The 14,356-nt window shown below is 40.8% G+C and overlaps 1 protein-coding gene across 1 annotated transcript in view; it reads left to right on the top strand.

Moving 5' to 3' along the window:
• Dtwd2 (DTW domain containing 2) overlaps positions 1-14,356 on the top strand; it is a 136,624-nt gene that overhangs the window by 11,202 nt on the left and 111,066 nt on the right. Inside the window, exon 5 of the mRNA XM_070031542.1 lies at positions 4,219-4,347. Within this exon, the coding sequence (XP_069887643.1) occupies positions 4,219-4,347 (129 nt within the window). The remainder of the gene's footprint in view (positions 1-4,218; positions 4,348-14,356) is intronic.

Genomic DNA, 14,356 nt, shown 5'->3' with positions numbered 1-14,356 from the left:
AGATCCTGTGTGCATAGACAAGCTGAGTGACATTAAATAAGGTGGCTTCTTTTTGATGTGTGATTCTAGGTGATAGAAGAGTATGAGATAGGGATTTTGGTATAGCAATACATAAGGGGATAATGTAGAAAGGTTCTCATGGACCTCCCTGTGGCATTCCCCTGTGTATAGAGGAGTATGGGGTAGGAGGAGCTGGGATGCGGCGGCGGTATGGAAGAGGACAAGGTCTTCACGGACCTCCATGTGCGTTATGTGTAGAGGAGTTGGAACCTCCATGTGTGTACAGGAGCTGGGGCAGGGGCTGGGATGCGGCGGTATGTAAGAGGACAAGGTCTTCATGGACCTCCATGTGCATTATGTGTAGAGAGGAGTTCGGACCGCCATGTGTTTACAGGAGCTGGGGCAGAGGCTGGGATGCGGTGGTATGTAAGAGGACAAGGTGTTCATGGACCTCCATGTGCATTATGTGTAGAGGAGTTGGAACCTCCATGTGGCACTGTGTAGAGGAGTTGGGGCAGGGGCTGGGATGTGGCGGTATGTAAGAGGACAAGGTCTTCATGGACCTCCATGTGTGACCTCCATGTGTGTTATGTGTAGAGGAGTTTGGACCTCCATGTGGCACTGTGTAGAGGAGCTGGGGCAGGGGCTGGGATGTGGCAGTATGGACTGAGAGGATAATGTAGAGAGGTTCTCACGGATCTCCATGTGGCATTCCCCTTTGTGTGGAAGAAGCCCTTTCACAACAAGGACTGTTAACTGTTCCTGAGCCTTCTGCTTCCAGGTCCTTTCTTAGCACGGTCACATTGGGGATTAAGTGTCCAGCACATGAATTTAGTAAGACATATCAAACTATAGCAGGCTGAAATCCCAGAGGATGCAGCACTGCCATAGGGAAGGGAAGGAAAATTCAATCAAGCATTCAGTTTTGTAGTACGTAGGGTGAATTCTTGACTGTACTTTCTCCCTTTCTCCTCATTCATGTACCCTCTCCCCTTGGTTCCATCCCCTTGCAAGTACCCATTTCCTGGTACTTATTTTTTTGGGCTTTGACTTAGTCTTTTTTTTTTTTCTTTCCCGTTGGTCGTGGGGCTTGAACTCTGGGCCTAGGTGCTGTCTCTTAGCTCTTCAGCTCAAGGCAAGTGCTCTACCGCTTGAGCCACAGCCCCACTTCTGTTTTTTTCTGGTGGTTTATTGGAGATAACAGTCTCACTGACTTTCCTGCCCAGGCTGGCTTTGAACTGTGATCTTCAGATCTCAGCCTCCTGAGTAGTTAGGATTACAGGTGTGAGCCACAGGTGCCTGGCTTTTGACTTAGTCTTTCTAAAGAATTATACTGTTTGAGGGCTGGGAAGGTGGCTCAGTGGTAGAGCGCTTGCCTTGCATGCCTGAGGCCCTGGGTTCAATTCCTCAGCACCACATAAGCAAAATGAAAAAAGCCGGAAGTGGCGCTATGGCTCAAGTGGTAGAACGCTAGCCTTGAGCTGAAGAGCTGAGGGACAGCGCCCAGGCCCAGAGTTCAGGCCCCACGACCCGACCCAAAAAAAAAAAAAAAAGAATTATACTGTTTGAGCTCGTCATGGAGTCTGTTATACTTCAGTTAATTGGTTTGTGCCATTTGCATATCACCCTATGATAGGTGGTTGGGAGGGTGGGTGAGAATGGTGGAAAGGTGGCACTGGTGGAGAGACACTGTACGTGAACTGCTCTGTGCAAGGGCAGCTCCTGTGAACAACCTAAAGATCATACAAAGAAGACAGTAAGGGAAGGAATGCATCTAGAGAGAATGTTGATGGGTGACGCTGCTCTAGACGCATCACATCATAAACTGCTTTGTGGCATGGTAACTGCTTTGTGCAACTGCTTAACAGTAACTTAAAAAAAGAAAATTTGACGAGTCATACCACATGAACTGTTAGTCAAATCTGCATTAAGGTTTGCATGCCCACACCAAGCAGCATTCTTTGGTAATGCCTACTTAGAGGCAGCATCCCTTTCCTTTTTCTTCCACCAAGGAAAAAAAGATCTGACTGTAGAGAAGAACTCTCTACACATAGAGCACAAGCTGAACTGTGTTTCTCATCAAGAGAAAGAACTGCAAGAGGGGCGTGGAGGGGCAAGATGCCGCAGCTGAGGGTTCGCAATGGGTAAAGCAGAAGGACTCAGGTTGCTTTGGGATACTGGAAGTTAGGAAAGGATATCAGATTTTTTTTTTTTTTTTTTTTTTTGGGTCCGGTCGTGGGGCCTGAACTCTGGGCCTGGGCGCTGTCCCTCAGCTCTTCAGCTCAAGGCTAGCGCTCTAACACTTGGGCCACAGCGCCACTTCCGGCTTTTTTCTTTTTGCTTATGTGGTGCTGAGGAATCGAACCCAGGGCCTCGAGCATGCAAGGCAAGCGCTCTACCACTGAGCCACCTTCCCAGCCCAGGATATCAGATTTTAATAGCTTACTGCCAGTGTTGCCTGGACTTCCAGCATACATGTTCTCATATTTTATGAGCAAATATTCAAATTAAGATATAATCATCTTTTTAAAAAATATTTTTTATTGAGATTAGGTGATTACATAAAATTCACATATTTCACAGTATTGTGGGATAGTGATACTTCAAGTCACAAACACATTTTAACCTTCACAAGGTAATTTGTCATTATCATGGTCTATAAAGTTTGTGAATTCTATGAGCTTTGACAGTACAACTATTTCTTCCATATCAGGTGATATTTACATTTCTTTCCCTTTGCTTAGTGTCAGCTGTCCCGTTTCCCTGTCCTTCCCTCCCTCCCAGCACTGCCCTTGAGTTGCTTAGTTCATTCTCCTCAGTGCCTAGTGGGCCCCTCTGTTTATGCTCATATCTTTAAATGTGATTCTGACTAGACTGTGGAATGTGACTTTATCAGTGTAAGATTGGTTGAATTTTAATTGAATTTAAAACAGGAATCAGAAGGCTAAACTGTTGCAAATATGTTTAGTATACCACTTTTTTTCCTTTTTGGTTCTGGTACTGGGATTTGAACTCGTGGCCTGAACGTTGCCTGAGTTGTTTGCTTAAGGCTAGCAACTCTACGACTTGAGTCATAACTTCACTTGTGGTTTTTTGGTGATTAATGGAAATAAGAATCTGATGGGCTTTCCTGCCTGGGCTGGCTTCGAACCATACTCCTCAACGCTCAGCCCCCTGAGTAGCTAGGATTACAGGTATGAGCCACCAGTGCCTGGCTTAACCTGCTACTTTTTACTTAAGATATATACTTTTGTGTGTATTTATACCATTATCACACAGAAATATTTCTGTCAATTTATATTAAGAACTTATGGAATGATAAACTGTAAATACATAAGATTGTAAAATTATTCTCTAAAATGATTATACCATTTTAAGTCCCAGTGTGTGTTTTATTTCTTCCTTGTCCTAAAAGTGTCTGATGCTAGCTACTCTAATGATGTGAAATATTAGCCTGTTGTGGTTTTAATTTGTAGTAGATCATTTGAGCGTCCCTGTCCCCTGCTGGCCCTCATAGTGTTGTGAGTGAGCCCAGGCCCTTGAACATGCTAGAAAACACTGAGTGCAGCACTGTACCAGTGATCCTCAGCCCATCTGAGCCCTTCTGTATGCAGCACTGTTCCAGTGATCCTCAGCCCATCTGAGCCCTTCTGTATGCAGCACTGTTCCAGTGATCCTCAGCCCATCTGAGCCCTTCTGTATGCAGCACTGTTCTAGTGATCCTCAGCCCCTCAGGCCCTTCTCCTATACCAATTGCTGTTCATGTATCATGATTTGTGAAGTGTGTATTCGTTCTTTTTCTCACTGGAAGGGAGTTGTCAGTTTATTATGTTGGATATACAGGACTTTGAATATATTCTGGAAGTATTTTCTTTGTCATATGTATTTGTAACTAGTCATTTAATATTAAACAGTTACAACAATAAAATGATAACAGATGTTGGTATACTTAATATGTATAAACCACTGGTAATTTTAGGAAGAAAGTGATTTCTGTTTAAAGCACAGTTTTAGTGGTGCATATTTTTATCCCAGCATTCCAGAAAGAGAGGCAAGTTTGAGGCCAATCTGAAGTACATAGCATGACCTTGTCTCAAAAAAACCTCAAACTATCAACTAATCCAAAATAAAAAAAACAAGCCCCCAAAAGCTAAATAAAACACAGGCCTTAAAATTTGAAAATTGGTTTATTTATGTTTTTGTGCTTTTTTGTTTCAGGTGCAGTTAAAAACTAACATTTCCAGTCAGTATGTAATTCGGATGCAACCCACTAATAGATGCCTTTCTACCCTGGAATGTGCTGCTGTTGCTCTTTCCATCCTAGAGAAGAATATTCACATACAGGAGGTATGTGCAAGGTAGTGGGGTTTTCTGTATGTGTGTGCGCGTGCGCGTTTTAAACACCAGTACTGGGCTTGAACTCAGGGCCAGGGGGCTGTCTTTTACTTTTTTTCATTTAAGGTAGAGCTCTACCACTTGAGCCATACCTTTAATTCCATCTTCTTTTTGGCTGGTTAATTGGAACTAGAAGTCTTGCAGATTTTTCTGCATAGGCTAGCTTTGAACCCTGAGTAACTAGGATTACCGACGTGAGTCATCAGCACCCCACAGAGATTGCAGTTTTGGAGAGTAGTTTGGTTAAATTTTATTTAGGAAACTTACACATGATTAACTTGTAAAATTTGTTACTTAAGAGGTAGAAATTTATGTCTGTTGTAATCTTATTTCCTCCTTTTCCTCCTTGGTATTTTCTGGATTAGAGTTGCAGATTATATTATTTAAATATTCACACTGTTGAGCAAATAGCGTAATAAGTGCCATTGCACAACATAACATGGAATTTTCTTTTTTGACTTTTTTTGGAAGTCTGTATTCTCTTATGTCCAACTAAAACATTCTACAACAATATTAGTTTTTTCCATTGGTGCCTTTATTTGAGGAAATACAGTACCATCCTATTTATTAAAATTAAACTTGCTTTGAGTATAAAATACATCCTTGTTTTTTGGATAGAAATGCCTACAGAATATGGAAAGGTTGTGAACTTCAATCACCACACATTCTGTTAGTTTCCATGAATATATGATGATTGCTTATATAATTAATAATCATCAGCAAAAATACTGCTTCAGTGACCTTACTAATAATATCAATCTTTTGGAATATGTAACAGGCTTTTTTTTTTATAGCAGTGGAAAAACTAGCTAAACTTAAATTGTTAGAGTTTTTTTTTTTTTTTTAACAATTTGGAAAGTTTGGTAACTATAATCCGAGAAGAAGGTTAGAGGAAAACAAGCATAACTAACTGGAGATACAGAAGACTCCTTCTGACAGACACACCACAGCACATACATGCACACACCTCACACACACCCTCTCTCCCTCCCTCCTTTTCCTACCTCCTTTTCCACCCACCTGCCTTCCACATTATGTACTGTATTATAGACACTGAAGGAAGTCCCAGTGGGTAAACATGCAGTTCTGAGTACAAGATGTTAATCCTAAGGAGAACTAAAAGCTCTCAAGAACCAGAAGGGCTAAGTGCCTGAAACCATCGTTGAACTGTTTTCTCTCCCTGGCCCTAAGCATGGGGAATGTCAGAGCTGGAGACCTTTCTTCTTTTGAAACAGCTGGGCTTCTTTTAGGTGTATAAATGTGTGAATGACTTTGTTTTGGGTCTAGGCAATTTTGCTTTCTCCCTTCTCTGCTTTGAAAAATAAATAGTGATCTCAGACTCCCCTCCCCCTTACCCTTTCTACCCACTCCACGCACAGGCTGTCATCAGAACAGGAGTGACCTCAGACTCCCCTCCCCCATACCCTTTCTATCTCAGACCCCCTTCCCCCTTACCCTTTCTACCCACTCCACGCACAGACCGTCATCAGAACAGGAGTGATCTTAGACTCCTCTCCCCCTTACCCTTTCTACCCACTCCACGCACAGGCCGTCATCAGAACAGGAGTGATCTTAGACTCCTCTCTCCCTTACCCTTCGCATCTGCTCCCATGTGTACAAGTCGTCAGCACAAGTCGTCGTCATCTTTTCCTTACATCTTTGGGCACAAAACCAAATACACTCATGTAGATAGTTTAACAGATGAAGCTGGTTAGTGTTTTGCCAAGGTTGCTTTCTGTACAGTCTGTATTTTCCTTTCTCTTTATATAATAGATTCTTGGATCACATAGAACCAGACCAGGGAATTATGACAAAGTCAAAATTCGGTCAATTTGAGGGCAAAATATACTCTTCTTTGTCTGTAGATTTAAAACTTGTTTTCTTTTGCTCCCAAAGATTTATGTCTCCTGTTTCCACAGTTGGGATTAGATCTTTACTGCAATCCTAAACGACAGTTTCAGTGTTGGTAGGTTATAGTGGCTGTTGGTGGAGTGTGGTAGGTTGAAGGTTAGGGTTGGTAGGGCTGATAGTTATAGTGGAATTGGTGGAGTATAGTAGGTTGAGGGCCAGTGGTGGTAGAGCTGGTGGTTATAGTGATAGTTGGTGGAGTGTGGTAAGATTAGGGCTAATAATGAATGGTACGGCTGGTGGTTACAGTGATAGTTGGTGCCGTATAGTAGGTTGAGGCCTGGATGGGGGCTTAACTTCTAATGCTGCACCCCTTCCAGTTTTATAGTCACAACATTATGGTAGGTATTAATATACTGTCACAGTGTAACAGAACACACATCTGTTAACCAAGAGTGCCTTATTTTCTGTTTTACAAATATCTATGATGAATATTTTCAGAGTTGAGAAGGAAATTCTCCAAAAACTACTAAGATTTTATTTAAGACAGCTTTCTTAGTACTAGTTTAAGGACCTTCTATCAACATACATAGCTTTCATCAGTTCACAACTCTCACTACTTGATAGAACCCAAAGCATCCCCTGATGACATGACACTAAAAGCTGGTATTTACTCCTGCCAGATTTGGATGTACTTTGTGATCAGATATATAAAAGCAAAAAGGATCCTTGTCATGGCAACTTAGACTTAAAAAAATCTTATGTCCAAAGTAATGTCTAAGAGTCTGCAGCGTTGAAGATTCAGAATGGTGGTGGGGCCTAGTGTCTCCCCAGCACTGGTGTTGCTTTTATGTCCAGACCACTGGACATAAAAGCCCGAGTAACACTGGGGGCCTCGATCCGCCATTCTAATAACTCGGGCCACTAGGAGTAACTGTGTTACAGTGGGTACAAGTGGAAAAGCATTGTCTGACAGTCAGGTTTTCTGTGGTTTGGGAGGTGTTGGAAAGGTGGTTGGGGAAACAGAAACAAGGAGGAATGAACCATTAAAGATCTCAAGTTGCTTATTATTCAGGGGGCAAAACTGGGCCTCCAGTTAATAGTAAAATCGGCTTTCTTAGTAGGTGAACCTTGAGTCCAACCTGTTAAAAATCTAGTTGTAATAAAAACATGGGCATGTTTCTCTGGGGAACACAATTGGTTTAACAATAAGTTTTTTTTTTCTTCCTAGAGAGGGAAGCTACAGTGTACATTCTACCCAGTAACCTTATAAAAAAACCTTCAGATGATGGATGAGAGCAACACATAGACATAGAACTTCCTAAAACACAGAACTTAGCACGTTGTAGTCTTACTAGTCTTTTGATTCATCCTCCTCATTTGCTCTACACCAGTTTTTTGTAGCATAGTGCACAGGTTTAGCTCCCTGGAGGGAATACGATAGGAGTTGTAGGTTTGAATTGTGCCTTGATCACTTCCTGTCAGCACTGTGGCCCCTGTACCTTTTCTTTTTGAGCTGTGGGAGATGCGTCCCAGGCCTTGTTTTTTTTTTTTTTTTTTTTTTTTTTTGAATCAAGGACTCATGGCTTTGAATTTACCCTTTACCCAAGTCTGGCCTCAGCTTCATGTTTCTCTCCCTCAGCCTCTGGCTTTACATGTATCATTACATGTATCATTACGCCTGGCCTTTTTTTTTTTTTTTTTAACTGTTTGTATGTATGGTTATTTCATAGTACTCTGCAAATTAAGATCACGTGTGTTCATTGCCATGATTTTCAACACAGGGCATTGATCTTTGACCTGTCTTCATATTCTTTATTTTTGCCTGTAGATTGGTAGAAGAAATTTTAAACTAAAATTTGTTGGGAGTTTTTTTTTTTCTTTTTTGTTCTGGTTCTGAGGCTTGAACTCAGGATTGGGGCATTGTCCTTGAGCTTCTGTTGCTCAAAGCTAATACTTTACCAGTTGAGTGAGAGCATCACTTCTGACTTTTTTTTTTTTTTAGTGATTAACTGGAGGTAAGAGTCTCATGGACTTACCTGCCTGTGCTGTAACTTTGAGCTGTGTTCTTCAGATCTCAGCCTTCTGAGTAGTTAGGATTCCAGGCATGAGCCACTGCTACTAGGGCAGATTTGGTGATTTTATTATTTTATTTTTATTTTTGTTGATTGTAGAGGCTTGAACTCTGGGCCTGGGCACTGTCCCTCAGCTCTTCAGCTCAAGGCTATCAAGGCTAACACTCTACCACTTGAGCCATAGGACCAGTTTGGGTTTTCTGGTGTTTTTTCTTTTTTGGGAGATAAGAGTCTCATGGACTTTTCTGCTCAGGTTGGCTTTAAACTGTGATCCTCAGAGCTCAGCCTCCTGAATAGCTGGTATTATAGGCATGAGCCATTGGCACCCGGCTAGATTTGTTGATTTTTAAAAATTCAGGATATTGTAATAATTACCAGGATGTTGCAAGATCTTCCTCTACTTGGGAAGATTTACCTTAGGAACTTTCAAAGTTCTGAGCTATGTTCAGGATAAGTACCTTAGTCCTACTTGCATCAGTGGTTGGTACTAATGGTCCCTTGGAACCGTCTCTTGGCACATGCAGATGAAAGGATTTATAACACAATGATTTTCCCAAATCCGCTTTTAGAAGTAAAATGTTAGAAATGAGTTTATTTGTAGATAATTTTCTTTATTCTGTAAGCTAGTCTTTCTCCTATGTAGCCCCTCATGGCCTCAGAGTGATCTTCTTTCTTTGTATGGTGGCATTGTCATTTAGTGTGTATCAAGTTGTGTGTTCAACAGTTTTCTTCTTAATGGTATTGGGGAGTGGGCCAAGGGCAAGGACCAGGCAAGCACTTTACAATATGTGCCGTGCTCTCAGCCCTTTTGTTCTCCTTCCAGTCCAACTTCCTTGGAAAAATTAATATTTATGTCTTTGCTAGAGTTCCTTAGAGGTGTGTAACCTGTGAATTTATAAATAATTACATGAATTTTATAATATTTACTGTTTTTCACAGTTGAACAATATTGATATTAAAAGAAACATCTATTTTTGAAGAAAAAATGTAGATGGAACATTATGATTTGTTATGGCTACTTTTTTAGTATTTTTTTTCTTAACAGACTTTGCTTCGTCCTCTCCAAGCTTTATGCTCTTTCCAGCTTCAGCATGGTGCTCAAATCCGCCTCAGCAAGGAACATCTTCTGAAAAATGGATTGTACCCCAAGCCAATGCCCACGAGCAAACGCAAGCTCAGAAAAATGGAGCTCTTAATGAACAGTGTTAAAATTTAGTGCAGGTGTTCGGATGTGGCTTTACCTATCATTTACTGGCAATATCAGGTTACATTTTCATGCAGTTAAGATGTGTGGGCTTTTGACACTCAAGAAAAACGTGAGGGTTGCTATGAATCCTATTTAAGAAGGAAGAAAACCAAACAATTATGAAAAACAGCAAAATGGTTTGCTGCTTTGGTGAAAAGAAAAATTTGATACTGTATTAGTTTAACGATGTGCCTCTAAAACATTTTCCAAATCCATAATTTAAAGTGTAATTGGTTGTTGAGCTATGGTTAGAAGCACTTGTTTATAAAATGAAGAAAACTGTGCCTGATTGGAACAGCATTGTTTCTGTCCGTGTTCAGGACGACGGAGTGTCTCTAGTGGAGTATGCCCTGCATTGGTTTATAGCCTTGTACCTGAGCTTAAGTTTGGATGAGTAGCAAAGGAAGACGATGATGATCACATAGTTCAGCTTGAATTATTTATTTCTTAAAATGTAGCATAAAGGAACAAGGAAACTTAGAATTGTTTAAAGGTTAAACTTGAACTTCGTTAATGTGATTTATGTGTTCTGCTAACTGCCCAAGTTCTTCAATTTTGAAATAGCACACATTTTCATTTACAGTTGCTTTGGATGTGTTTAGATTTTTTTAGTCATCACTGAACAGGCTTTTCAAACTGCAGTAAGCTGATTTTCTTGAGGTTTCCCTAGGAAAATAGCTGAACTAAACTAAGCTGTTATTTTGAGACCACATATCTGTAAGGAGGTCTATTTAAATATTTTTTTAATAAGCAAAGACTTTAATATGAGGAAACAAATTCCTTCAGCCCCATTGGGAAAATATTTACAGAGATTTTGTATAAAGGAAATTTATGTAATGTGTATTTACATCCAACTTAAATTTACTACATTACATACATTTTTTGGCAACAAGTGGGGACTTTGGTCTTTGTTCATGACTGTTAGAATTTCCTGTATCCAGTGTTAAATTGGAAGGAAAAAAACTAAATATGCAGATTTAAAAGGAAGCTTGACAAGTGTGTATTTGTGTGTGTGCGTGTGCGAGTGTGTATGCTGTTGGTATATGAATGTGTGGATGCCATTGGAAGTGTGAACATAAAGTAGTGGCAATTTCTGAATGTTTTCAGACTCATTTATCCCTCATACTAGACCTTAATTGAGAGTGGATGTGTTTGAGTGTGAGTTTGAGTGTGCGTTGTGTAACGGTGGGAGTGTGAGCATGAGCATATGCTAACGGCTGTGATTCTGGCTGTAACTAGAGTACTAACCAAGTTTAGGAAAACTATGCAGAAAATATTTTAAAATATTAAACATTTATATTTCTGTCTTCAATTGTTGACTTATTTTTGCAGTGAAAACAGGTCAGCTCATTTATAATCTGAAATGCCTAATATCAAATGATTATTTCTATATTAGTGGGAGAACTAATATAATGTATAATACATTTCTCAACAAATGGGTTAAAATCGTCTTTCAGTGATTTTTATGTCAAGATTAAACTTCATAGATTTCTTTTAACATTACTGTTTTCTTGAAGATCCAATTGTGACAACATTTATATTTCAAAAATAATGTACTTCTAACAGCATTTTTGAACACTTAAATGCTTAATACTTATTATTTTAGTAAATTTTCTTTAAGGAAATTTGTTTGGATAGAAGCAAGATGTCAGATTAGGACAGTTAGCACTTCTGTCTCTGCAAGTCTAAAATAGAGCATCAGTGTGTGGCTGCAGGGAAAGGTGGATCATGAGGAAAGGTGCAGGAGTGTGACGCTAAGTAGTGGCCAGGAAGAATCCAGAAATACTAAGCCTTAGGTTGGTAAAAGAAACGGGGACCCTAGGCTGCAAAGCAAAATGGAAGGGTAAAGGAGAGTTCCCGTCAGTGGGCTTCAAGCAGAAGAGAAAAGGAATGTGAGCTCCACAGGCTCATACTCTAGAAGTAGGCAGTGAGGCAGGATGGACGTGGGTGGCCAGTGAGCCAACAGACCCTAGAGGGGCGTCCCCTGTACTTCCTAGCTTGATCCCTGGTGCTCTCATGGGTTCACCTGGAGAGAGGTCTTACAGCCAGACCTCTCAGATAAGCATCTCATGGGTAAACGGCAGTGTGTGGATACATCAGTGCTGCCCAGGCTGCCCCTCCTCAACGTGAGCAGCCATTCTTAGAATCGTCGTGATTCATTAGGGTCTCCTTTGTGGCAAGTGCTGGCCAAGCTGCAGAGGGAAGCCAGGGAAGGGAGAGAGATCAGGTGTATGTGAGAATGGTTTGTATGGCTTAGCTGAAGACGGGTGTGGCCGGACATACTGAACAGCCCGGTGCCCTCCCTTTCTCTCTCCTTTCCTCCTGCCTTCTCCCCCTTTTCTCTTCCTCTCTTCTCTCATTCATTGTTTGCCTTGTTCTGTACTTGTTTTTCCTGTTATTATACTTTTATCCTATATGTTTTCCACATCTTAATTTTTGTTTTTCCTCTTCTGATCCTCTTTTTATTAATTATTAAGTAGAGAAAGATGAAAAATAATTCTACTTCACAGGAAATGGAAGACTCAAGATGGCATTTTATCTGTGGGCTTTGTACTGTTTCGAACATGTGACGTGATGTCATATGTCACCTAGCAGCTTAGAATCTTCAGATAATGGCTCTGGGAGAGGGAGACGGCAGGCTATCCTGATACATGGGCAATAGGTGCACCTTTGGGTTGTGCCCAAGATGCCTTTTATTTTTTCTGTCTGTACCGCCTTCAAGGAGCCTTGCATCTTCCTAATCCTTGAAGGAGAAGGTGGCAGGTACTGGTAGCCTCTCTGTGTCTTGCAACTTAATATCTAAAAGATGGGAGGGAGCTCTTTTTCAGCTTACTCCTTGGTTCTAATTTTTTACTTTGTCACTTTAAATATTTATTAAAAAAAAAACTATTTTCTCTGTCTCGTCATTCATCTGTTTTGCCTCTGTTCTCTTCTGTGAGTGGAATTGGGGGCTGGGACTTTCAGAGAAGGCTATCCACTAAGAAGATCTGCATACAACTGGAGGAGGTTTCCATCTTAAGTGCAAATTGAAGCAGAAACTAGAAAACAAAAAAGTCAACATATGCCTCCAAAAGTTTATAAGACTTCTCTCAGTAATGGAATCTAAAGATGTTCAAATGGTTAAAGTGTGAATGAATTCACAAGATTAGTTTTAAAAATGATTGGTTATCTCAAAGAGGATTAAAAAGTCCCTGGATAAATGAAGTAAGGAATTCAAGAGATAGTAGACATTGAAATTTGGAAGGAACAGGGAAAAACTTAAACAGAAATCTTAGAAAGGAAAAGCTTAATAAGTAAAAACAACAACAACAAAATTCAGTGGAAATCATTACCAGTAGACTCGACCAATAAAAAAAAAAAATCATAAGCTGGGCGCTGGTGGCTCATGCCTGTCATCCTAGCTATTCAGGAGGCTGAGATCTGAGGATCATGGTTCAAAGCCAGCCCGGGCAGGAAAGTCCGTGAGACTCTTATCTCCAATAAGCCACTAGAAAACCGGAAGTTGGCTCTGTGGCTCAAGCAGTAGAGCGCTCGCCTTGAGCTGAAGAGCACAGGAACAGTGCCTAGACTGATAAAAAAAAAAATCATGACCCCCCCACCCCCACTTTTAAGATTGCTGACACCCAATCAGAAGGCCAAACCAAAGCATCCAAAGGTAGTGGGAGCAACTCGGGCTGAGGTAACAGAGACCATTAAGTGAGATTACAACAAAAACCCCCGTAAGTCTAGGGAAAGATAGGGACCCCAAAGTATAGGACATGCTTAGATTCTTAAGTAGGTTTGGAAAAGAACTCAGGCAATGCAGTTGAAGTGCCAAGAGTGCCACATGTGGTAGTGGACGCCTGTACTGCCAGCTGGCAGGATCACAGTTTGAGGCTGGACACAGGTGAAGCATCTGTAAGAAAAACTCCGGAAGCAAAGAATGGCTGGGGGTTCAAACCCCAGTGCCACAGACAAACAGGATACCAAACAGCATATTGAAAGTTTCAAGAAGCACCAAGTTACAGATAAAGACAAACTCAATAGTTACATTGCATCTCTCAGCAGAAACACTTAATCTAGGAAAGCATGAAATGACACATTTCAAGCCCCATGAATAAATAACTGCCAATCACGATTACCCTGCAGACTTGTTCTTTAAAATCAGTGGAGACATGCTAAGGTAAGTACAAACTACAGAAATGCATGACTACTAAGCATTGCAGATGATACTTAGAGAAAAAAGTCGTATCTGAGTAAAGAACAAAATCACAACAAATGAATAAGTGAGAATCAGGAAGGAATCAAATGCACATTCTAATAAGCAAGCAAACTTCTGGGAAACGAGAGAGAAAAAGCATTAGTTTTTGGGTCAAACAAGAAGATACCAATAAAACAGGAACTGTACATACCTCTCAACAATAACCTTCCATGTCAGTGGTCTGCACTACCTAGAAAAGATGCCTGGCTAGTGGAGTTAAAAACACAAGATTCTAGTGCTCATTGGCTGCAACACAAATGCCTCACTAGCAAAGATCCACAGACATTAAAAGTGAAAGATGCAGGTACTAATGGCTCATGCCTATAATCCTGACCACTCAGGAGGCTGAGATCTGAAGATGGCAGTTTAGAGACAGCCTCAGCAAAAAGGTTTGTGAGGCAAGACTTATTTCCAATTAAGCAGCAAAAAAGCTGGACTGGAGGTGTGGCTTAAGTGATAGAGTACCATCTAAGAGTGAAAACAAGTGAGAACACGAGGCCCTCGGTTCAAAATTAAAAGCGAAAGCCTGGCAAATGACATACTGAGGAAATG

This window comes from Dipodomys merriami, unplaced genomic scaffold, assembly GCF_024711535.1.
Source record: "Dipodomys merriami isolate MVZ:Mamm:240054 unplaced genomic scaffold, mDipMer1.0.p SCAF_201, whole genome shotgun sequence".
NCBI lineage: Eukaryota > Metazoa > Chordata > Mammalia > Rodentia > Heteromyidae > Dipodomys > Dipodomys merriami.
The sequence above is the reverse complement of the archived record's forward strand: the minus strand, read 5'-3'. Positions and strand labels throughout refer to the sequence as shown.